Here is a 25,805-nt window from a genome sequence, read left to right on the forward strand (position 1 = left end):
TGTTCCTGGGTATGGCGAGCAAAAAGTTTTTCCATTTCTCTCTGGAACCCCCCAAAGTCATGTAATAGAGGATCGTCATGGGTTACGAACGGCACCGACCAATCTTCTGCACTACCACTCAGGTATGATAAGACAAAAGCTATCCGAGCTTGGTTGTTTGGAAATGATCCAGGCCTACAAAGAAAATGAAGGTGGCACTGATTGATGAATGCCGCTTACTTCTGTGGGTCGCCTCAGAACCTTTCTGGTGGTGCAAGGGGCACTGTTCCAGGTAACGTGATCTGTACCGGAGTGGGTGGTATGGCAGGGTTTTGCATCATTGGATTGCTTCCAGGTAGAGGCATCTGTCATGCCTGTGATTGCAAGTATTGCCTAATATCTTCATTGCGTTCTTTGGTCACTATTAGGTCTCTCCGGAGGGCATTAGTCTCTTGTCGGGCAGAATGAACCTCAGCACGAAGCTCTCCTAGTAATTGGACCAATTGGTCCATTTCTGATGTCTCCGTGGCACCCAGGTGGATTTGTTATGGTAGGCTTCGCGTTCTGTTACGCTCACCTGGTATCCACAGGGACGCAACCCAGCCGGGTTACTCGCTGGTATGCTTCTCCGCTTTGCCCTGATGTGGTCTGTGGGGAAGGTTCTGCCTGAAAATACAGGAGGACTGTGTTCAAGACTGACCGACTACGGCAAGTATCCTCCCTCGACCCCTGTATGATTTCAGTCCCTCTGGCACCCTCTCCTCACCTTGTGGTAGAATTAGGCGTGCTCTCCGTCCTGCCTTCTTTGCAGGAGTGCGTTGTCTTTCATGGGCGAGTGCGGTCCAGTTACTTCACTGACGCCGGCCCGTTTGATATTGTTCAGGTAGGTCTTATTGCTGTTCTTTAGTTTTGTTGCTATCCTGCATGCCTTTCTTTGTTTAAAATGTCTCTTTTTTTCTCCCTTAGGTATGCGGAACTTCAGCGCGGCGAACTGGCTTGGTTGAGCCCCGCTGGTAAATGATGGCGCATTAAGAGCGCTATGATGCGTTAAGTAAGCCCTATGCGCAGCGCTGCGAAGTCTTGGCTTTGCTAACCTGTGTTTTCCTTCCTTGTAGGTCGCAGTGTTCTTCAGCGCGAGTGGAATGTCCGGAGTGGTGCCTGCCGAGAGGCGACCAGCCAGGTAAGCCTTTTGAGCAGTTCGTAATTTGTAAATGTACTGCTTTCTTTAATGTTGCCTCTATCTTCCTCTTTCAGGTCGTTCTGTCCGGGAGGCGTGCAGATTCGAGGAAGCTGTTCTCAGTAGCTGCGAGTGTTTAACGATGAAGACTGCAGGTAAGATGCTGCTGCTAATGATGTTCCTTTTGTCTCCTTGCAGGTTCTGCTTCTCCAAGGTTCGAGGGAATAGCTGGACACGGTGAGCGTCACGTTGCAAGCTGCAAAGTAACACGAAGCGTGTTGTCTTGCTTGGGTGTGGTTTAAATAGCCCCAACAAAATAGTCCAGGTAAAGTAGTCCCTAGGCTACCATATCCAAAACACTAGACCGCATAGCTTGGTTCCTAGTAACCAAGCTATGTGGATGCCTCCATGTTGGCTGACAATACAATAAAGTAGTTCCCAAGCACATTGCTTTTCATGGTGTATGAGCCTGTCCCCATGAGGGCTTTTGAAGAGGATGCCAGGCTCTAGAGGCCCGAGTCCTGACTCCACCTGGCCAATGGGTTTGCCAGAGGGGGTTTTGGGCGAGGGTCATGACAGGTATCCTCAAAAAACTGTAATAAAAGGTGAAAAAAGAGCCAAGAACATAAGAAGAGAGACGTGTCTCACCTAACAACACCGAGAACAACAGGAATGCATCACGTTCGTAACAACATTCAGCCCAATAAGCAATGCACTGAAAAAGGTGATTCTAAAGAATTTGAACATTGTGCACACTCCAGACTTTGGACCAACAAAACCCTGCTTTGCATTTAAGAAATCACAAAATCCAAGACAAATGCTTGTACACACACATACGAGCAACAACGTTAACAATCACCAACAGTGGCTACAGCATGGGGCCTACCACCAATCGTGGGGCACCACAGATGTGGAAACTGTTCTGTGTGTGCGCTCACCACAAACATGAAAAGGGTTGACTTAGGTGTTCTGACATGGGAATATAAAGAGTTTTCCAATTGTAAAACATGGGCAGTATATACTATTAAATGTACACGCAACCTCATTTATATTGATGAAACGAAAAGAAAAGTACCACAAAGAATTTGCCAACTTAGATTGTGCTTAAAGACTTTGGTACCAGACAAACATATGGTTGAGCATCTTCAGGCCAAAAAACACCGGTACGACTTCAGTTGGTTTTTGATCCAGATATTACATCCCCTACCAAGAGCTGGAGACAGTGACGTTGCATTAAGAAAATTAGAACAACGATGAATTCAATGTTTAAGCACAGTCACGAAAGGGCTGAATACTTATATTGAATGGAATCTCTTTATGTAAAGTGAAAAACTACTGAACCCCACATAACATCTCGTGTGCATGAAGACAGCTTTAGGCCATTAGTCAATCTGTTCCCCGGCTTCGTCTTGGGCATGTAGAACACACATGGATCAACAACCTATCATGTAAGGTCCAGAGACCCTCTGTTGGGTCACATGTGATCTCAATGAATTACATTACAGAGAATGCTGTAATAACGAAAATGATATAACGAAAAATATAGATTTTCTTTCTTTAATTTTGGGGGGTCTCTCCAATCCCCTGTTTCTCTGTGTTTAAACCCGACCCCTTCACCACCCATTTTAACCCCTCACCCCACCCCCATATACCTTTTAAACAAAAGAAATCTATATTTTTTGTTATAACATTTTCATTATTACAGCATTCTCTGCAATTTAATTCATTAAAATCACTGCATACCCCTCTGTGGAAGAAGTACAAAATGCATTGAATGGTGTATTGATCTTGCATTATTTGCAGATCCAAATGACATGTCTGTCCCTGACATATACTTTGATTGGACTGCTATCGAAGGCTCAAGAAATTCTTTTGAGTTTGTGATAGCAATCACGCGAGCAAAACCGAAATATGGACATCCACATTTTACACTGCTCCTAAATTTTCGATAATCCATCAATCAAAGCGGAACACAAGCATGCATCTAAACGAGCAATACGGTGATGGTCGGGAACCCACATTCCAAGTGTAGGAATCATAGGTTGTTGCCCTCGTGGCTAAAACAATCAGCACCTAGAAGGCAGCACCCCTACACCAATAACGGCACAATAGGACCTTGGGATTACGCAAGTAATTAATTGTTAAATGGTAGGCTTTGTACACAACCATCTAAACACACCCAAGGGAAGAATCGGGAGGACCCCGGTCACTCTAATAACCCTAATGTGGTAACCTCAAGCAGACATAAATGTAAAAGAGTGAGTGTCGAATGGCAGAATGTTCAGATATACACATCCTGTTATGTGCATTTATTTCAAAACACAATCCCTGCAAATCATGGACAACATATCATTACAATAGGCTTCTGTTCGACCTGTTAGCCCATTTAGAAATGGCCGCCATCATTTGTTTTACAAGGGATGAGTCCTTAGAACAGTGAAAAGGGATTTTAAACACTGATCCCAGAACAAATGGGAAGAGCTTCTGGTGTCCACGTCAGAACAGGAATCCAGCACAACCCTTTTTCAGGCTCCGGCAGTGAAAAACAAACAGCCACAGTAAATCTCCTGCCCATGTTTGGATGGTGCTTTAATATGCATGATTTGAATACACGCCCACCGGAATTCGCAGATTCCATGGGGAGAAAAACACACTGCCCCACCTCCCGATCACAAGTAAATAACAAGGGTCAGTAGGCAGGCTGGAAAATGTTTCCGCTAATTTATCAGAATAAAAGACCGGTGCACAAATTAACCAAAAGGCAAACACATTCAACTATGCTCAGAGCCCCCGGGCACCTCGCACAGTTAGCCCTGCACAAGTGTGGTGCTCCTATCTCCTGCAAACATGCCAAAGTATAAAATGTCTCAATTTCTTGATCAGCCACGAACATGCAGTAAATGAGCATCAATCATTTATACGAAAGTAGCCGATAACATGTTGAGGTCCTTAATCATTTAGCAATCATAATTACACACATGCTCAATCGGCTGCAAGCTTACCTCCATTCACCGCCTTCCTTTTTTCGATTAGGTTGCGCGATAATAAGGGAAGTGGACAGCCCATGCTGCATTATGGCAACCTATTCAACGTTTGCCACCTGCCCAACCCAATAAGATGGTCAGTATAACATGTTGAATGAACTGATGTGGTTGAGCACAATAGAGTATTAGGTAGCCATCTCTAGTAGATTGCATTAATTGGGAAACAAATACACAGTATGGTCCCAATTATATCAATATGTCATCCCTGCAGGTGCGAAAGTAGTTTTCTACGCCCACCTTTTGAGGAACCGTGACTTAGCACGTAGCTATAAAGTAGCCCCTCAAGAAAAGAAATCGGTTATCATCCCGGTGTGTGAATCAGGTCTCAGGTCAGTAGCCCTATATGGAAGAAAAGATTTGAGGAAGGAGCTCACCCGAACATTTTTATATAAAATTTGAATTTTGTAATTTCACGTTTACACTTGTAATCTTACAGATTTTAAAAGACAAGATGAAGGCGTAGTTGTACGATTTGTATATCGTTTATTCCAACTGAATGTATGTCCTGATGAAGGCCCAACTATAAACTACTCAAGGAGAACGCCAAGAAGGGGTAGATCTTCAACAAAGAGCCGAAGCTCCCAGTGTCAACCAGATATTATATAATATATCCTTCTCAAATGCGCAATGGAAAAATAAAAATCTAATCGCAGGAAAATGCTGGCATACAGAAACCAATGTGGGAACTGTGAGCAAAATTTAATCGGCCTTGAATAATCAGACCCAGAGCCATCAATAAGGAGGTTAAAACATTTTAGTTGTATATGTTCCTACCTGTATGAATAAGAAAGAATTCCAAAATAGATCTTTTGTATTGCATACATAGCACTTTACTGTGCTAAATCCACCTTTGTGTCCTTTGATGTAACACTACGGCATTGATGCACTTTATCAAGAAAACCCTGTGTACCTATTTGTCCGAATGTCCTTTGATTTGCTGCTATGTGTAATGTTGATGCTTTTTATGTTGTGTAGGAAATTTGTACTTCACTTCTTGCTGTGGCAACCTGTGTAACGCCTGAAGAATCATACATTGGTTTTCATGTTTGTTGAATTCCACAAAATTTTTTATGATATGTATTTTGAATAAATTGATTTTATGAAAAATTAGAAGTAATGTGCAGCATTTGTTCCACAACTGTACATCTTCCTGAATAGGTTGACTGAACTGCACAATAGAGGGAGGGGTACCCCAATAATAAGGGGAAGACTCATTGTGTATAAAGGATGTATGTGATTTCTTCGAAAATATTTCATCTAATGGAGATTTCACTGAATCCATTTCACCGAAAAATTAAATATTTGTATTTATTTTTTTATAAAGCGGGGTGATACCCCCCATGGCCACCCCTCTCCCCTCCCTACCCTAGCTTATACCCTTACCACACCTATTATGCATTACCATTAGGTGAGTTGGTAAGGGGGGGAGATACCTCTAGCTGCACACTGGAGGTATCTTATCCACTTTACCTCCATTCTCAGAATTTGCGGGTGCATTAACAGCGGCAGTAAATCAGTTACCATCACAAAAGTGACATTAGTGTGTTTACGCCACCTTTTTACTACACCGCGTAACTCGTAATGAGGCCTAATGTCTAGTTTAGTGATACTACTACCACATGTCAAAAGTATCTCAAAACAGTTAATCTGGTGGTATTAAATATTGATTTAGTCGAAAACCACAAAGTAACAACAAGTACACTAAAATCCACAACATAAAACATGGATTATTTTACAGAAGTTCTGTGTATAACCCATCATCACAAAAAAGTAAAGGATTTTACAGAAGTGCTGCATATTAACATGTTGATTTTTCTAGTCAACGTGCAGATGGCAATCACGTGGGCCCAACATAACCAACCTCTAGGTAACCAACAGGTCAGGTAAAATGGAGGGAATGTAGTGTGTTTGAAACCACGGTTTTAGATGAGCTGCAAGTCTTATTGTGATGAGTGAACACCTTCATCAACTTCTCCATCAAGGCACCTCCAATCAAAAAAGCTCAACATTTGCTAGCTCGCTTTCTTCCCCAGTGTCGTTCTTTGTGTAAAATGTAACCTTGTTCAATTCGCCTACTCATCATCCCCAGTCTTCAGTCAGGTAGCAGAGTCCGGACTATGTACAAATAATGTGTTCTCTTATACCATTCTCCGTGTATGTGCTTGTTTAGGCCATTGTCTTTCTAAAAACTTTGCATGTTGTCTGATTTGTACAAAACAGAGTTATTGTTGTTTTTCTTGTTATTAATAGGATTTGTCTCTGGTTTGCTCTGGGGGATTGCAAACTGCTGCTGGTTTCTGGCTAATCATTACCTCAGTGCAGTTGTCAGCTTTCCCATAATCACAGCGGTGAGTTTGTTATAGCAGTTGATCTAAGAAAAATCAGTTTACAATGTACTTGAGTATTATTTCTTTCAGCTGTGAATGATATGCATGCAGGTTATCCAGCGTTATGAGAAGAATGCACAAAAGCAAAAATAACTTGGTCAGTCGGAGGTAAGGCTGCGTTCTGTGGTATTACAGAAGAGACTAGTTGTATGTCTCATTCTGATTCCCGCTCATAGAGGGAGTCCAAAATGATATACTAATCCTCCTCTGATCAAAAATATCAACAGCAATCCCAGAGACCTGTATGTCCTTCCTTGAGCACAGTCAGTGAAGTACAGCTGTCTATAGTACCCATCTTACCTAGTTTGAAACAATGAGTGATTTTAAAAAATAGCCAGTAATGTCAGCAGCACTCTACTCCCAGCTAGAAAATGGACCTCCCTTTGGGAATGTCAGTGTGGATTTGTGTTCTGCAGGCCAGCAGAAGATCACATTTGCATTGGCAGAGGAGCGCTTAAAAAGTGTCTCACACACTCTGACAGCCCTGGGTCCCACACACACCCACTCCCCAATTCCTTGGTTATGGTACTTTCACAATTCCCTACAGAAACCTGGTCTCACAGCACTGACCTTTGCTATACCAAACCAACAACGCCTGATTTCAAGATGGCAGACTGTGGATTAAAACCCTCTGTCCACGCTAAAGAGGAAAATAAGTCAACCAATCCATGTAAGGAAAAGGTGAGGGCCAGCACTTGGGAAGACAACGGATTGGAGGAGAGACACCTAGAGGGAAACTTGTGTGGCACCAATCCCAAACGCTGCTGGGAACAAATAGGCTGAGGGACCATTCAGAAGGATTCTCGTCACCACAGGATAATTACCAGCCCAAATGAGTGTAGGGAGGATCACAGCATGGGACAGTCAGGAATCAAAGGAAACGAGGAACAAAAGAAAGGTATCAATCAACTGAGGGCTATATCTCCGTTACTTGCAAGTTAGAGGAAAAGGAAAACGGAGGGAACAAGCCACAGCAATTTGAGGGCTCATGCCTATTAGGGCTATGCTGTGCCAGTGGGTGACTGTTCATGATCTGACAATTAATTTGGCAAGGGCGAAGACATACTTGCTGGTAAGGTAGACCCGTAGGCAATAATAAATACTAGCTTGTAGGACTTTCTCGCGATAATGCCCTGAACCCTGGAAGTGTGGCCCGTGTCCAGATGATGAAATTATCAGTGCTAAGAAGAATTCTGAGACCAGGTGACAACCCAAATAGCTTGCTGTGTGCACTTACCCTGGGACTGAGGGGTCAAGAAGCCAGTTGTGCACTATGTCATAAGGACTGTGAGATCTGACTTAAGAAACAAGGTAGGAGCTCTTTCCCTGGAGGTCTGTACTGGCATATGGATTTGTGACATGGACACTAGGGTCCTTTCACATGGGCCCTTACACACATTCAGTTGTCCCTTCTGTCACTTTTTAAAGAGTTGGCCCCTTTACCTCGTAGACATTGGTGTAACGGGGCCCCCGCAACTACCACTGCCCATGTCCTAGTGGTGGGCCCCCTGTGGACTGCTACAAAAATGTATTTCTTTTTTAAGCTTTCGGGGTAGAGGGGTGGGAGGGAGAAGGGACATGTGGAAGGCAAAGTCAGCATGAGTATTCTTACGTGGTGGTGCTGGGGTTGAGCAAGCATTTGTGTAGCAGCAATAACATGTTTTCTTCTTGTGGCAGGAGAGGTTTACTGGCCTTAAGGGCAAAACCAACAGGAGAATTTTAGTACATGGAGATACTGGCATATACTGGCAGAGCTAGTATGAACAGGCTTTCTTTTGGTATCATTACTGTGCATAATATTATTGTTATTTAATTTTTTATAATTTCACAACACGCCCGAAGGCCTCGGTGTGCACGATCACTGGTAACGCACATAGTTGGCTGGTACATTTGGGTGTCAGAACTCAGGAGCCAGGCTCAGCCTACTTGTCTCTATGCTAGGTGAACGATTTAAGGATTCAAACAGATACTTCCATCTTTCACCTAGTGCAGTATGCAGCGTGTCCTTGCAGCAACATGGTCATTATGCACATTCGTGGCTGTCTAGGCATCCCCGTAGTGTGGCACAGCCAGTGGTTTGTTGCTGAGCTTGGGGCGTTGTGGGAGAGGGAGCTCGTAGCATGGCTTGCAGGGGACTCCCCACATTTTGTGTTATGCCACTTGTGATGAATCTAATTATGTCATTGCTCCTTTCCCGGCAGTAGCCTCATCACCATGTGGCCTGGGGACGGCAGCCGGTACCTGATCCTGACCCTGGGGACGGCTATATGAGGGAGGACCACATGGGGGGAGGTGACCCTCAGAGGGGTGACATGACATCATCAGATGAGACATGGTATCCCCCTTTTCCTTTTAGTCCTACACCTTCCATTCCCCATGCCTTAATGGCATATGGTCATGGCTCCCTTCAACCAACCATGGAAGCTACTGAGAATACCCTCCAATGTTCTTTACATAAGTTACAACAAGCGAACTACCATTTCCATGCATGTGAAAGTACTGCGACGAGAGACTAATGAGGATCACTAAAGACGAGAAGCTTAAGATGCACTCTAGTGGTTGTGAGCGCATAATAGGTCCTGGGACATTTAAAAACCCTAACCAGCTGACAGGAGTGAGATGCTGCCTAGTGTAGACTCGTCCTCTCAGTGCTGACCGAGGGACTACTCTGCTGCATGGAAGACCGTGGAGCCAACTGGCTCAAGGGGAAAGCCAGAGAAAGAAGACTGCAGGAACTGGTCCAACGCATAGAAGCCATGAGAGAAAGGCAGGGGAAGACTTCCTGGCGTTTGCGGGAACCAAAGAACAGTATACACGCCACCCAAACATGGAGAAGCACACAGCAGGGAGGCAGGAGCCCTAAAGGACACATGAGCTGACAAGCAAAGTTGGTGAGCCCGGGAAGTGGAGTTGGGACGCAGAAGAGCCACTTCACGTTCACTGTGAGAGAACCGAAGGATGTCACAGAAATCTGGTGAGTTCTCGGGAGGGAAGCTGGGACGCCGGGGCACTTTGCCAACCTTATCACAGACAAATAAAGATAAAGGAAGCGCATAAAATGGAATATGAGACCCAATGTTTAAAAAGGGGAAATAACAGAATGAAAGCAAGATGTATGCAAGTTTGCAAGTGGATCAAGTGAAACATATAAGAAAGCCCTGGCAGGAAAGACTACCAGTCAAAGTCAAGTTGGCAAATGTGTAAAGTGAATCATATGGGGAAGTCCTGGTAGGAGAAGACACAAGGCAAAGCCAACACTGTGAGAAAAGGTTACATTAAAGTGGAGAAGAAACCCGGCATGGGAGAACACCAGGTATCCTTTGAAAGTCGGACTAACAGCCAAGTTGTTTTGTATACAAGTTGTTTTTGTTGATCTGAGAATTCCAAGGAAGACTCATACCCTTAGGAGTTCAAAAAAGCTTGAAAAGAAAACCTGGGAAAGGGAGAAATCCCTTGGCACTGAATTTTATCCATTGGGAACTTGTGTGTTGGAGTTACACCTTTCCTTTTAAATTTGAACACTTGTGCACTTTCAAGGCCAAAGACATTATCCTTTTCACCTTAGAGTTAATTTTAGAATGTGAGGGATAGTATTTTGGACACATGACATTTTTGCTTCGGACATCTTGATGTTTGATGGATCCTTTGTTTTTGCATGAGGTAGGTAAACACCTCTTAGAATAGGGACAGCGAGGCATTTCCCAACCCTCTTTTATTTTGAATCAAGGTTTAAAGCCAAAACTACAAGCTATCTGTGTCCCCATCTCATTCCTGACTCCTCACACAATGCTTATAGAGCCTGTGGGCATTTATTCCCTCAACTACCTTGAAGACATTCTAAACTAGGAGAGACAACTGAAGATCCTGACCAAACCCAGAAAGCCAGGAATTTCCCTGGGGTCCTGTTAGATCAGAAAATTGGAAACCTGTTTATTTCTCGCCCTTTCCTAGACACTCTTGATCAGCCTTAGGAAGATGGACCATCATGTTTTGTTCTGAGAGATGTTGCTTTCCTAACGGGCATACACCCAACCCCGTCCTACTCAGTATGTTGTTCTTGCAGTGCACATAGATAATACAAACTGATAAGTAAAAGGATGTGGATAAGTAACTAAATACATGTTATTGTTATAGTAAATGGCTAATATATTAAAATGTCAAGAATTGATACATAAATAGTTTTATAAATTGATAGCTGTATAGGTGGGATGTAGACACACAGACTAATGAGGATCACTAAAGACGAGAAGCTTAAGATGAACTCTAGTGGTTGTGAGCGCATAATAGGTCCTGGGACATTTAAAAACCCTAACCAGCTGACAGGAGTGAGATGCTGCCTAGTGTAGACTCGTTCTCTCGGTGCTGACCGAGGGACTACTCTGCTGCATGGAAGACCGTGGAGCCAACTGGCTCAAAGGGAAAGCCAGAGAAAGAAGACTGCAGGAACTGGTCCACCGCATAGAAGCCATGAGAGAAAGGCAGGGGAAGACTTCCTGGCGTTTGCGGGAACCAAAGAACAGTATACACGCCACCCAAACATGGAGAAGCACACAGCAGGGAGGCAGGAGCCCTAAAGGACACATGAGCTGACAAGCAAAGTTGGTGAGCCCGGGAAGTGGAGTTGGGACGCAGAAGAGCCACTTCACGTTCACTGTGAGAGAACCAAAGGATGTCACAGAAATCTGGTGAGTTCTCGGGAGGGAAGCTGGGACGCCGGGGCACTTTGCCAACCTTATCAAAGACAAATAAAGATAAAGGAAGCGCATAAAATGGAATATGAGACCCAATGTTTAAAAAGGGGAAATAACAGAATGAAAGCAAGATGTATGCAAGTTTGCAAGTGGATCAAGTGAAACATATAAGAAAGCCCTGGCAGGAAAGACTACCAGTCAAAGTCAAGTTGGCAAATGTGTAAAGTGAATCATATGGGGAAGTCCTGGTAGGAGAAGACACAAGGCAAAGCCAACACTGTGAGAAAAGGTTACATTAAAGTGGAGAAGAAACCCGGCATGGGAGAACACCAGGTATCCTTTGAAAGTGGGACTAACAGCCAAGTTGTTTTGTATACAAGTTGTTTTTGTTGATCTGAGAATTCCAAGGAAGACTCATACCCTTAGGAGTTCAAAAAAGCTTGAAAAGAAAACCTGGGAAAGGGAGAAATCCCTTGGCACTGAATTTTATCCATTGGGAACTTGTGTGTTGGAGTTACACCTTTCCTTTTGAATTTGAACACTTGTGCACTTTCAAGGCCAAAGACATTATCCTTTTCACCTTAGAGTTAATTTTAGAATGTGAGGGATAGTATTTTGGACACATGACATTTTTGCTTCGGACATCTTGATGTTTGATGGACCCTTTGTTTTTGGATGAGGTAGGTAAACACCTCATAGGGACAGCGAGGCATTTCCCAACCCTCTTTTATTTTGAATCAAGGTTTAAAGCCAAAACTACAAGCTATCTGTGTCCCCATCTCATTCCTGACTCCACACAATGCTTATAGAGCCTGTGGGCATTTATTCCCTCAACTACCTTGAAGACATTCTAAACTAGGAGAGACAACTGAAGATCCTGACCAAACCCAGAAAGCCAGGAATTTCCCTGGGGTCCTGTTAGATCAGAAAATTGGAAACCTGTTTATTTCTCGCCCTTTCCTAGACACTCTTGATCAGCCTTAGGAAGATGGACCATCATGTTTTGTTCTGAGAGATGTTGCTTTCCTAACGGGCATACACCCAACCCCGTCCTACTCAGTATGTTGTTCTTGCAGTGCACATAGATAATACAAACTGATAAGTAAAAGGATGTGGATAAGTAACTAAATACATGTTATTGTTATAGTAAATGGCTAATATATTAAAATGTCAAGAATTGATACATAAATAGTTTTATAAATTGATAGCTGTATAGGTGGGATGCAGACACACAGATAAAAGGGCAGGCATGTGAGTTATGTAGAAGAATAGCTAAACATTCAATTTTATCTTGGTACTGTGTACTTTTTACTTAGAATTCTTAACACTGTGCGTAGAGATTCACCTACACATTCCAGGTTAAATTAGTGAAATAAACCTACGATTTTATTTTTAGGGTCCTGGATTTATTGCTGCCATGTGGGGTGTGTTTGTATTTAAAGAAATAAAGGTAAGTTTATGTAAAAAGATAATTGTTTAAAAGACATTCCATGCTGTGCCGTTAGGTCTCTTTGTATCCAAGGCCCAATCTTAGGACTTGCACTTCTTCTGATTGCACTGCATATCATTCTCCAAAATATGTTGTTCTTTAAAGATCTATATGGGTCCATTGAATATGCTTTTTCTGTATTTCTTTATTGACTTTTTTACTGTTACTTTTATGTTTGTTTTTAGATAACCTTGAGTTCCCCAGCAAAGATAAGTCAGAGATGGCTAAGGTCTCTAAATAGTCTCAGTCACCAGGCCCAACCTAATCAGTTGTATTTATTTATTTAGTTGCTTTAAAAATATGAATACAGAAAAATATGCTATTTTGTCTACAAACATTTTGCTTCACACCTACACCAGAAAGGCTGTGCATTTAGGCCAGATAATTGGTTGGCCTTGTCCCATTTCACTGTGCACAGAACACAGAGATCCGTCTTCATTATTGTTTCTGGCTCATTTATTGAGGCCATGTGAGAAATTGCTTGTATTTTACACAAGGTTTTTTCATAATGAGAACTTCCCTTTTCCCTGGCCTAGGCGTTTTGATCCAATTGCATGACCCATCATTTCTAGTAGTATTCCTGTCACAGCAACTGTCAGTAACAATCTGGTATTTATTATTCATGAGTGTGCTCAAGTAATGCACCATTGTGAAGGAAATATATTGAGTGAATATGGACACTCTTGGTGTTTGTGATATCTGGCAACTGATGATGTTGGCACTGAGCGATATATCTCACAAATATAGTTGACATCTAAAGACACACCTCATAGAAGGGACAACAAGTGATCTCACTCTACTCCACAGAAGGGTAGTATTGCTTTATCTGATATTTAAGTTAATGGGGCTGACACTGTGGAAGATCATCCCATGTCAGACATTGTACTCGGTTTTGTCCCTCTGGAGGATCCTCGTATATTAGCTGACTGGAGATGAATCTTGGGTTCAGGCACTCCCCTCAAGAAAATCCACACTTCATGAATGTCTTAATTTCTTTAGTTTGATGAATGCAACTGGGTCACAATTTAATATTTCACTATGTCCTCGAAAAGGACAGATACATTTTATTTTTGACAGTCTTGAGGATCTTAAACCCCCACAGGGGGCACATTCTACCATCATGGGTCTGTTAGTTCCTGCTATGGAATTGTTCTTAATTACTTCTTCGGAGAGCCTAGCACTGTGCACCAACTAGGATCATCTTTTTTTGAGAGATTGTCTTTCAGCATAATTTCTAGTTGCCACTGCAGGCAAAGGATGACATTTAGTTCAAGACTCCTCATTTAGCCCTACAGCTATTGAAAGTAAAAGTTGGACCACATTGAAAAGAAAGGCCGCTCTAGTGGAACATTCCTCTACATGGCAGAGAATGTCACTGTCATCTTTACCAGGATGTATTGCTACAAATTGAAGACTCATTGAAATATCACTGATGACAGACCTGTATGGGTGGCCTGCCACACATCTCAGATCAGTATTACCATTGTCATAGGAAAAGACAAAGGGGGAGTGACACAGGCATGCCACAGCTTAGTTCAGAGACAAGAGAGGGAGGGCGCAAATTCAAAGATCGAGAAGACTATGGTAACTGGAGCACTCTGCTGGCTCCCTGGATCTGTCAGATCTCTGACGGGTAGGACTGGAAGGGCATTCAGCAGTTTACTCACGCAACCAGGACTTCTAAGGAAGGGAAAACATAGAGGGCACTAGATTATGTTCTCATTTTCTGCCTGCCGCCATGCTATTTATTAATGGGGACACTTAGAGCCAAGAATATGCCAATAAGAAAGCAAACATATCCTCAGAGAGAGTATAGTTTGTAGTAGGGGTTAACCTGCATAAACGGAAGGTGACAGGCCCAGGAGACAATCAGTCCTTGCTGGGAGGCAAAGGAAAAAGGTTGAAGCTTGAGAGTCCCTGTGAACACTGAAGGGTATTGAACCAGGATATCATTGGGTTTTCAGATGTTCCTAGAACCAGAATGTTTGTGACCATGCTGAAGCACCTAGCACCTAAAAGGTCTTGGGAACCCTGAATCTCCTAAAACTAGACAAGCATTAGGAACATGATAAAACCTAGAACCTGAAAGGCATTGAGAGCTTAAAGTGTCTGGAACCCAAATAGCTTTGCAACACTGAAGCACATAGAAAATAAAAGGCAATTACAAATCAAAAGAACCAATACTTGGGGACATTTTATGGTTGAGAAAAGAAGTCTTGAACCATAAGAACGAGAGAGACACTGAAATTAAGCATCAGAGGGTTGGGATGAACAGAACTCAGACTGAAACTTTAATGGAGAGAAGATCAGGTGAGACTGGCAGTCATCTATCTCCGATGAGTTGCTTAATAAAACTGTTAACATGTCTCCTACGGTTTGTAACTTTTCATTTACCACTCTGCCACTCTCCCCAATGCACAATATGTACATCCAAACCAGGCATGAGAGCCAAGCGATTTCCTAACCAGTCACAAGGAATTTTGGCTATGTGGCTCATCCTGCAGAGATAGTGCTATGTAAGCATGTCAGCCCATTTCTGTCAGGTTGCCAGCTTGATAAAGAATAGTGTAGGAAATCTACCTTTTGCTAGAACGTTGTTCTTTGACTCTCATACCACTGATGAAATACAGAGAATGAAGACCATGGCTGAGACAGTTTGAATTCTAGAGTTATAGCATAAAAGGGTCAGCTCTGACAATGGAGAATACATGATCCTTTTCTCAAAACCTCATCTACAGTATGAAGACATGCACCAGCTCTATCCTCAATATCATTGAAGTACACAAAGGGGCAGAGAGGACCTGTGCTTAAAACCTCCACGCCTAAACCAGTTCCCAGAAAAGCATACTCCCTTCTGTGACACCGGCATACATTTGTAAAAAAAGGAAATGGGTGCAAGACCTCCTTTTTTAGAATGTTTAGAGAAACCAAGTAAACTTCTAAAAAGTGAATGTCACCCCAAGCATTACCATGGGCCTCATTACGACCCTGGCGGAAATCGCGGTGCTAAATGCACCGCGGAGCACGGCGGAAAGCTGCCGATAGCGCCATGGAGGTTGGCGGATTTTCCGCCCCATGCCGACCTTGGCGGGGCGGTAAATCCCCATCCCCCATTTTACCCTTCCCCATTCCCATTTTTGCCCCATAGGGTATAATGGGAGTGGGGAAGGCGTTAATTACGCCACCGTAAAATACGGTGGCGTAATTAACATCAAGGTCCTGTAGCGCCATGGATTTCTCCGCCCGGAAAAACCAGGCGGAAAACGGCTCCATGGCGCTACGGGAACTCGTAGTAGGGCGGACGGGTCCGCCGCGAATAACGCTGGCGTAAACCCACTCCGCCAGGGTCGTAATGAGGCCCCATCTCTTTACCAGAACACATACCTATTTCAGTTCAGAAATCTCCCCTTTAGCCCAAAGTAATCACCCATGTCTTGTATTGGCAAAATTCCTTGGCAGCAGAAGAGTTGAGACGGTGGAAGCTTTACATATACACCGCCATGATGTGAAATTGGTTAAATGTTGGCTCTCGAAGCAACAGTACATTTACTAAATAATCTGTGGTTTCTCCTTACTTGGGAAACTCCTGCCTATTTTCAAAGAAAGATTTCAATGAGATTAAACTCCTATGTATGTTTACCTGGCATTTTCCTTTATTAGCTATTAAGGTGATATTTTTTTTAAAGTACTTTTTGTTACAAAATGCAACATTTGACACTACACATAGTAAAAAGTGTATACAAAAATGTGTAAAAGACAAAAACAAAACATTGTAAGATTCCAATCAGTGAATAATTAATCGATATAGAAAGTTAAAATGATGATAGTATTGCAAAAATTGCCTTTTTTCAAACATTTCCATGAAACAATTAAAATGGCAAGTGCTGATACGTATCATGCGGGGATATATTCAAATAACTATTTGGCAATTTTCCATATGGAATGAGCTGCAGAGGTGATAACCAAGGACTCGGATCCATAAAACATGCGCCAGAATTGTTTGGTAGTACAATCCCTGCATACGCCAGGTCTCGATAACCCTTGATATAATAAAATATGTTGAATGGATTCTATCACTATGTTAAATAAGCGACATTTCCTGTCATTGTATGGTGTATTTCTCCAATCACTGATATACTCCATTGTAGACAAGATATTAATTTGGAGATAAGTAATTAATCTTTTTAGTTTACTGGAGCAGAATTATTCGGAGATAAGTAATTAATCTTTTTAGTTTACTGGAGCACAATTTAGTCAAATAAGTGCAAAGCATGTTAGGCATAAAGTTCTGAGGTACAGTTTTGAAGTATTCTCAGAGAGGTCCCATTTCTTTGTTTTGTTCCTCAATATGGCATGGAAATTGGGAAGAGTCAGGGCTAGGTCAACAGTTAGACCTATGTCCTCAAGCTGGTTTAAGGGGGTAGTTTGTAAATCCACCCGAAAAATGTTAGATTTGCTGTTCTGCAATTGAGAGGCTAGTGTTCCCAGCAAGGTAGTGCTGTTAGCCAAGTTGCAATGCAATTTCATATAAAATTTGCTCTGCTCAATTAGCCAAAGAGCCCTGATAGATGTAACTCCCAATTCCCTTCTCAGTGCCTCCATTGGCACTGCTTTGGGGACTGTCAATACGGAGCGCAAAATCCTATCCTCAAGCTTCTCAAACTGGAAGGAATGAGAATAGGGCAAGGCTTCATGGCCATACAGTATCCCTTGTACAATGCTGGTGGTATACATGGTGCAAAGTCCTTCTATATTATGGCCACCCTTCCTGGCAATGAATTGTTTTATTAATAACCTCATTTTCATTATTTTAAGAGAAATGTGGTCACCACAGAAAGGGAGCATAGGAGTGGGCTTGATTGGGTAACACAAATATAAATAGTTATCTACAACCTCCAATGTGCAATATGCAAGGAGTCATCTAAAAGGTGCTGTCCTACAGCACCCTCCCTTTCCCTATCACCATGATCTTAGACTTGAGAGGATTAATGTCAATGGCATTCAGCATTACATATTCAGGCAACGCATCCATGGAGTATTGTAAACCAATAGGTGTGTGATCTAATAATATTGTATCATCGCCATAACTTATCCATGGGAAGGGCTCCTTGCCAATTCTAGGTGGAAAAGGATGGCAAGCATTAATACTTTCGTCCATGTCCATGTCGGCTACCTAAAGTTTAAATAACATGGTTGCAAGTACACACCCCTCGATTAGTCTGTATGCACCTGCTTCAAGAACCACTCTGGTTTATACTTACCATTACACTGGTGTCTGAATAAAGTTGTTTTAGGACATTTAAGAGGCAGGGGTCGAGGCCCCAGCACTCCAATTCTTTCCATAATTTAATTCAAGGCACACAGTCGAATGCCTTGGAATAGTCTACAAACCATAAATATATGGTTTCCCCACAAGAAGACAAAGTCTCTGCCTTAACGTGTTGCAATGCACATATATTGTCTGACGTGCTGTGTGCTTCACGAAAACCTGTTTGATATTTGTTCAAAAGGGATTTCTCCTTCACCCACTTGTTTTAATACCAGGTTTGAAGATTTTTGAGCTGGTGTCCAGAATCGCCAGCAGTCTATAGTTTGAGGGTTCCAACCTGTCCCCCTTTTTGTGAACGGGACCAGAATGGACTCCCTCCAGCTTGCAGGCATTGTCCCCTCCGCAATGATTCCCTTAACCAACATTCTTCTAGAAATGTCCAATTTGCATTCTGGGTGGAATGTTTGTGGTGCCTCACCCAGTTTTTATAACCCGTTGAGAGAGACACCAAATGCTTTATACGATCCCTATACATGATATTACAGGATCATTTTTATCCGGGAAATTGCCGTACGGTATTCCCTCTTCCTCGTATGTATCAAGAAGTCGCAGCACAATAAATATCTTGGTTACACAATACTCTGCCCAGAGGAAGCGTTAACGTGAATTTGGACATTAGTTCCCTCATTCTCCAATTATTTTTGTGACCACAATTCTACCGGGCGGTGAGAAATGGACTCCAAAAGCATATTAAGTTGTTTAATGTTTGTGTCGGACCATATAATCCTATGCCCCGACAGAGTAGCCTCCAGATTAACCGCTTTACTGACCTCCCTCGTTACCTGGACATAAGCATCCGACCAGGTAATAAAGGTATAGTCACTTAGTTCGGAGAATTGTCACATTTAAGGAACAGGCTGAGGCGCACTTGGAAGGAAAAATAAAGACATAATCTGATGTTGTTGTTGATTCACGCTCTGGGGCACCAATCCGTTCTATCAGAAATTATTATGTTCAGGCAGCCAAAATCATACTTGTTCATTAATTTCCCCCGTTAGAAGTCCATTGTCTTCCCTGCACTGTATGAGTTCGAGAAATTGCTGATGATGGGATCACCGTCATTTGCTGCCAATGATGATGGGTGGCAATGTGCATTAAAGTCTCCAACAATTATGACCTTGTCGTTCGGAACTGCTCCATCAATTTTGTTAACATACGTTCTTTTGATTTCTTGATAAGTGCAGTGAATAACCCACCCAGAGGGTCATAGTTTATGATTAATAGTCGGGTTGGACGGGCAGATGAGGCTTCCAGCACTGCAGCCAATAGCTGGGGGATGCTTGGGACTACAATATATTTGCTTGATTTAAATCGAGCATATGCCCCAATAGCCAAACCCCCAGCCGGAGGACCTCATTCTTTAACTGCCGCCGGACGGCATATAATGGTGTAGCTCCAATTTTAAAGTCTGTTTGTACTCAGGTCTCTTGTAAAAGAAATACATTGCTTTGTGCAATATGGCTAAGACCTGCAGAGTTGCACAAAAAAGACCGGAAACCTTGAGTATTCCAAGTTAGGCAGGGTCGCTTTGAGGATGCCGTCAATAAGTTCTGCCACCCATTGATTCAGAAACCCAGCACTCTGTTTCCTGGTGGATTATTTGCTTTATAGGTTGCTTCTGTGTAGAAAAAAGAAGGCTAGCTCTTTCTGAGAGATGATTTCCCTCAAAGATTAACTGTTGCCAAATTGCATAGACATATCTTGGGGTACCGCTGGTGGTGCAATTAACAAGTGCTTGTGACATACAGTGAGCGAATAGCCCAATGCTTGAAGTTCTAGGCACCAGGTGCTGAGCAATTTAACTATAACCGGTTAGACAAATTCAGCTATCACCCAGTTAGTTAACTGTCGTATTCCGGTAGCTGTATGTGTACTGTTTCCTCAGAGCAGATTAAAGTCAACTGCGCAATTTGCTTAAATATGACCAGTCGAAGGGATCTATTTGGAAATGGGCTTGTGGACATTGGTTGGAGTTCCTCCAATTGTATCTGTTTACCCAATGATGGGCGGGCGGCTGGCCACAGGGAGACTCACATGTGGATCACAAGTAGTTGTGCTGTGCACCATGGGTTTGTTTGGTAATTTCAAGTGCAGTCCTCAGGTTGGAAAATGTTATGCTGGGAAGTAAGCCAGCTTTTGCTATTATGGGCCCATGTTATTAAGGTTGCTGAGTGTTGGTCCAAACAGAGACACATATTGTTGTTCCAGTGAGTACTGGTGTATGTATCTCCGGGCGGCATATTGGTTCTCTGCTAGGGGCAAGCCATCTATTAATAGGACCCCTTAATTGAGCTTGGTGAGAGCTGCCATCTAATAAAGTATTGGTGACTGTAGTAAGAGGGAACATGTTGCTATTGGTTCCTTTAGTACACTTACTACTTTCCCCAGGATTCATATTTTGCGCAAAGGAAACCTTCTTGCATGTCACCAAATTTAGGGGCACTTCTCTGACAAAGTCAGCATCTGCACCATTTTTTTCTCGGTCTGTTAATGGGTGGGTGGGTGTCAATTAAGGAAATGGGCTCTTCAAATTGCAGCGACGGAAGGGCTGCTACGATCTGTCCCACCTCAAGCGCTGGTTTGAGGTTAACCGCTTCCAAATTGCTTGAGATTAAAGGCATGGTGACAGGAGCAGTACACTTCACGTTGTTGTCAAAAGCGGATGACATAGTTGCGACTTCCTGGGTGTTAGGCATGGTGCTGTTGGTAAAACCATGTGAAATCTGTGAATCTGATGTTTCATTACACATGGACATGCCATTATAATTTTCAAGGATGATGTCCACCACCCTAGAGAGAGAAACTGTGTAAGATTGTTCCTTTGCCATTCTAGAGCATAGCTCAAACAAAGCATCAACCGCCACCACGTTGACAGTTAGAGCCGAGGTTTCTATCTCATCAACTAAAGTATCAGAGGTGGAAGAGGATTCCATTTAATTCTCACAGGTCGATGAGGCTGATGATTCAGAAGTGGAAACCAGTCGCTCAAGATCAGTAGTGGCCGAAAAATGAGTACCTATGATGTCATATTGGCTTTGTATTTCAGATGTTTTGCCATTGCCGCCCAGAGAATCGCGTCGCAGGCTCAAACACAGGTTTAATAATGAGTTATTGTTGTCGATTGTTGTGGCAGAGTGTAAGGCCTGTTGCGCTAAAGTGTTGTTGCAAAACTGATGAAGTTGGAGAAGGCGGCCACAAGTTCCTAGAGACCAGTCCCGAGTGATTGGGGAAATTACTGTGACTACGCCCATAAGTAATGGCAGGACACAAGAGGGGTGAATGCTCTACTCCAAAGGTGACTTCAAGAAGATAAATCACATTCCCTCTTTAATGTCGATATCGAATTAGTATACAAGGGTCAATCTAAGAGTGAAGCTCTTTATTATAAATAGGATGGGGATAGTGTTTTTGCAGTTTGATAGCCCCAATCATCTGGTCCAGATGCAGCTGTGACTCGATCTGCCCCCACAGCCGAGTGAGGAAAGAGAGGATAAAGAAGACAACACTGTTGGTTACTACTTCAAAACCTGTGGTGGATTCTATGAAGGGGTATAACGTGGATCCTGATAATATTGAAGCAATGTGGCAGATAGTCAAAGATAGGATCATGGTTGATCATCAGAAGTGTAAAAATGTTCACGATTTTGGCATCAGCCTCGTCCTCTTAGATACATCCGCACAATTTGTGATGCCTATTAAGATAGATAGTTCATGTCAAACAGATTTGTGTTCATATATGGTAATGGAGGATAAAGGATTCCAATCCTCGGCAGATGGATTGTGACACGTTGGTTTGCACATCTCATGCTGAACCCCCGATAGTGGACCCTAATAAGCAGTGGAAAGGGGCCAAGGAAAAAAAACTGTCAGATGGAGATGGATGCAACAGATTTGGCTAGATTAGTGAATTTGGCAAATGATGGGCAGAATCACAATCAGAGTAACGCTCGCGCCATTACTTTATTAGAAGGACAAACTTAATCCTCCTTGGCTGTCCTTGAAATTGTCACTGAGGTCTGGAGTCTGACTTTGTTGGTAGGGTCTAAGTGTAGGAAAAACAAAACCAAAGGGTTTCCTAAAATGAGTATGCAAATAGCCGAATCTCAGATGCCTTCTATTCAGTATCACTCCTTAAGAAAATGTGTTTCTGACCAGAGAAATTGCATCATTTTGGATGTTAACGCGCCAGCAGGGTTTGCAACCAGAGAATCTTTGAGGAACAAGGTCATGGCCTGACTTAGACTAAGGACTGGAAAAGGCATTAGAATTACTGACGTTAAGGTTCTTGAAAAAATAATTCAAATTGACCAACGGTGTTCATTTGAGGCTGCATATTAGTTGGCAGCGGTAGTAGCAACCTTCCACTGTTTATATCCCATTGGAATAACTTGATTAATGTTCTATCTGAGTTGAAGCTGATTGTGATTCACACTGCTTAAAGCCACCATTTCTATCATGGACTGCCTAGCTCTAGCCTACTCTGTTTTGCCCTGTTGTATGCATGATTGCATATTCTAATGTAGTAAGATCCTGATTTGCAATGCAGGCTTAATCTGCTATTGTATTGATATGTGTTGTGTGTTGTTGTGCTATCGTCTTTGTGTGCGCCTGTATGCCTCAGTGTCTCTTGGTGCGCAAAATAAATGCAATAATGTAAAGTAAAGAAATAGCAGCAACCATGGTGATAGGTGGAAAGGCCTCAAAAAAGCCTGTAATATTAGTTTGAGCCATGGAAGCGGCATTCCTTTTATCCTTCTTGGAAAGAGGTATCTCTCTGAGGACACCACATTCCAAACTGAGAGACTGGCTGCACGCTTTTTGCACGGTTTCCTACTCTTTAAAGAATAAACAGTGTGAGAGGAGCATTGTTCCTCACAGTTTTATTGAAAAATGCAACTGGGGTGATTTTTAAAGTTCACACACAGAAACCCTGGCCAATTTGAAAAATGGTTAATCAAACCAATGCAGTAGTGGTAATACAATTGTTAGAAGCATGCAAAATACTAAGCTCAGCCCAATTTCCTGGAAGAAACTCCACGACTGCTAGAGTGCTGATGCGCATCGGCCTCCTTATGTGGGTAACTTTCGCATCAGTCGCAGGTTCGGGTGAGCAGGTGAGTTATCGGAGCCCGAAATTCAGGAGCACAGGAGAGATGCTTTGAGCACAAATGCAAAGATGGTTAAGAAGCAGAAATCTTGCCATAATATCAAGTTCCAAGGTAAAATCAAGACAATCAAGGACCTCCTGCCAGATTGTGCACTCAGCGATGCATTCCCTGACATGCACGCTGATGCGCATTGCCCTCCTTGTGTAGGGTAACTTTCGCAGCAGTCTCAGGTCCGGGTGAGCAGGTGAGTTATCAGAGTACCAAATTCAGAAGCACATGCAGGATGTGTTGAGCACAGATGCAAAGATGGTTAAGAAGCAGAAATCTCACCGCAATATAACTGTTCCATGGCCGAATCAAGAACTTCCTGCCAGACTGTGCACTCAACGATGCACTCCCCGGTGCGAAGGTGATATTGATATATTCATCAGTATCCCATAACTCCTTCCTAAAAGGTGTCGCTCACAAATATATTTCTAAGTGGACCCTTTATTCCTTATTTCGTCACATTGTTTTGGCCTTTAACAACTAAAGCACACATCTTCGATCTTAATGACATATTATGTTACATGTATGTGCTGTTTCCTTAGTACATCTTAGCTGACATACGTTCTAATCGTTCACAGTTTTATCACATCAACATTCATTTTCTCAAGATCTATTTACAAAATAATTACTCTGGGATGAGGATGACTGTGGATTCATTCCTTTGGATCTGATGCACCCCCTACCACTCTTAGGACGGGCATACATTTTCAATATTATCTGCAACAAAAGCAAAACAATTTGACTATTTCCTTGATATCATACCATACACGGATACTGTCTTTCCTGTCAATCCACCATTCCCTCATTATCCTTAATTTAAAAATACTAGATTGTTTTCTAGTTCTTACATCCCATTAGTTTAGAGCAGGTAGAGCTACGTTTTCTGAGTAACTACCGGTTACTTCGGTACATGTTGAACTTATAGTTGGTATTTTTCACTTTTTCTGGAAATTCAAAGCTTTTAGGGTTCCTATCTGTTTTATTTGTAGGAATGTAACTGTATGTTTAAAATCTCAATAAAATGTATAATAAAAAACAAAATTAGGAGAAACCTGTTTACAATAACATGAATCTGTAATGGATTTAGCCATGATATCATAAATGTTGAATTTCACAGATTTAACATCTGGGGCTGCAATGTCACGAAACACCTTTAACCTGCATATGGAAAAGGGATATTTAAGGCAGATTATGTATGATCTTTGAAAATGAGTTATGTAAGCAGTATTTCTGTTTAAGGGTGCCTAGCTTATGTGACATAGCAGCTGCAAGGTAAACAGGATTTTTCAGGGGAAAGGAGGGAGCAAATCATCTCCCAAAGAAATTGATTATTTGTTTGAAAGAAATGTTGAAGAAACCCATTCACGGGTTGCAGTACAACATATAGAGCATTACATTCTCACAAGCTGCACCACATTTTATGCTCTGGAGGCTGGGTTTTAAAATGCCAGCTGGATGTACTAGTCCATTCTTTAAATCTCTAGGGTGCCATTTTCAAGAGTGTGTTTCTTAAGTCAGTGGCTGCTGTGTTTGGGATGTACAGTGTGACAAACCCAGGCGTTACGTCCCTATTCACAAGGAAACACTGCTCCTTTAATTAAATCCCATCGAAGCCACAGGCTTCTTACAAATTCTCCTCATAAGGAAACACATATACTAGATCAACCAGGGTATCTGTGTAAACAGGTATTAATTCAAAGGCCAGATAATACTACAATGAGGAACAATCATGAAGGTCCTACAAAGGATAATAAATACACGTCTACTGTGACAAGGAGGTCCTGCAGGAGAGAAGTGCCAGAAACATTCTAGTTGTTGCTTAAGCACTGGAAACATTTGTTCAATAAAAAGGTAAAAGGGGCAAAACAGAGATCACTGAAGTAGCACCATCAGTGATAGACATGGTAGCAGTGGTTCAGGATGGAGAAGTAATTGAAGCAGTAGTAACAGATGGTGGATCAGAAGTTGTTATGTACTGTGGTCGTCTCCCTCCCTTCCTCCTCACCTGAGCCTTCAGTGGAACTGTCAAGAAGCTCTGTCTTCTTTCTTTCGTCTTCTTCTTGGTCTTTTTATCGTGTAAGTAGGGACGAGCTCCCTGGGATGCCACGCTGTCGGGAAGTTGGGGAACTGAACTGTGGGGATTCCCGGGAGCCGGTTCCTGAGCAGGGAAAAAGCCACTCAGCATTAAAAACCCTGCTAGCTGGATCTACTTGGAGGATGGCAAAGGCTGGTGTACTATTTGCCCATGGTCGAATATGTCCAGACTGCAGTCAGATGGCAGGAGGAGGATGATTGAAAGCAGTTCCAGAGGACGAGGACAATGAGGAGCCACAGGTAAGTCGGTACACAGGGTCCCAGCGTGGAATAAAGGAAATCCAAGGTGAGAGAAAAAAGAGGGCTGAAAACAAAAGGAGGACAAGACAAGGTGCGAGGAAGAATAGGAAGGAAGGGTCCGCTGGATGAGGCAGAAGGGAAAAGAGAGGGAAGAAATGGAACAGGAATGAAAAGGACTGAGCAACAGGAGTAGAACAAATGGAGGCAGAGACGGAGCAG

At 42.6% G+C, this 25,805-nt stretch overlaps 1 protein-coding gene across 3 annotated transcripts in view; it reads left to right on the top strand.

Annotated features, from left to right (window-relative positions):
• TMEM144 (transmembrane protein 144) overlaps positions 1 to 25,805 on the top strand; it is a 377,037-nt gene that overhangs the window by 325,787 nt on the left and 25,445 nt on the right. For 2 of the 3 annotated variants that reach the window (XM_069631334.1, XM_069631336.1), the window contains 2 exons: positions 6,451 to 6,548; positions 12,675 to 12,728. In XM_069631334.1, coding sequence (XP_069487435.1) covers positions 6,451 to 6,548; positions 12,675 to 12,728 — 152 coding nt within the window. The remainder of the gene's footprint in view (positions 1 to 6,450; positions 6,549 to 12,674; positions 12,729 to 25,805) is intronic. The other variant, XM_069631335.1, reaches the window with a different exon arrangement.

Source organism: Ambystoma mexicanum, chromosome 6q (genome assembly GCF_040938575.1).
Source record: "Ambystoma mexicanum isolate Mex_15411 chromosome 6q, UKY_AmexF1_1, whole genome shotgun sequence".
NCBI classification, from domain to species: domain Eukaryota; kingdom Metazoa; phylum Chordata; class Amphibia; order Caudata; family Ambystomatidae; genus Ambystoma; species Ambystoma mexicanum.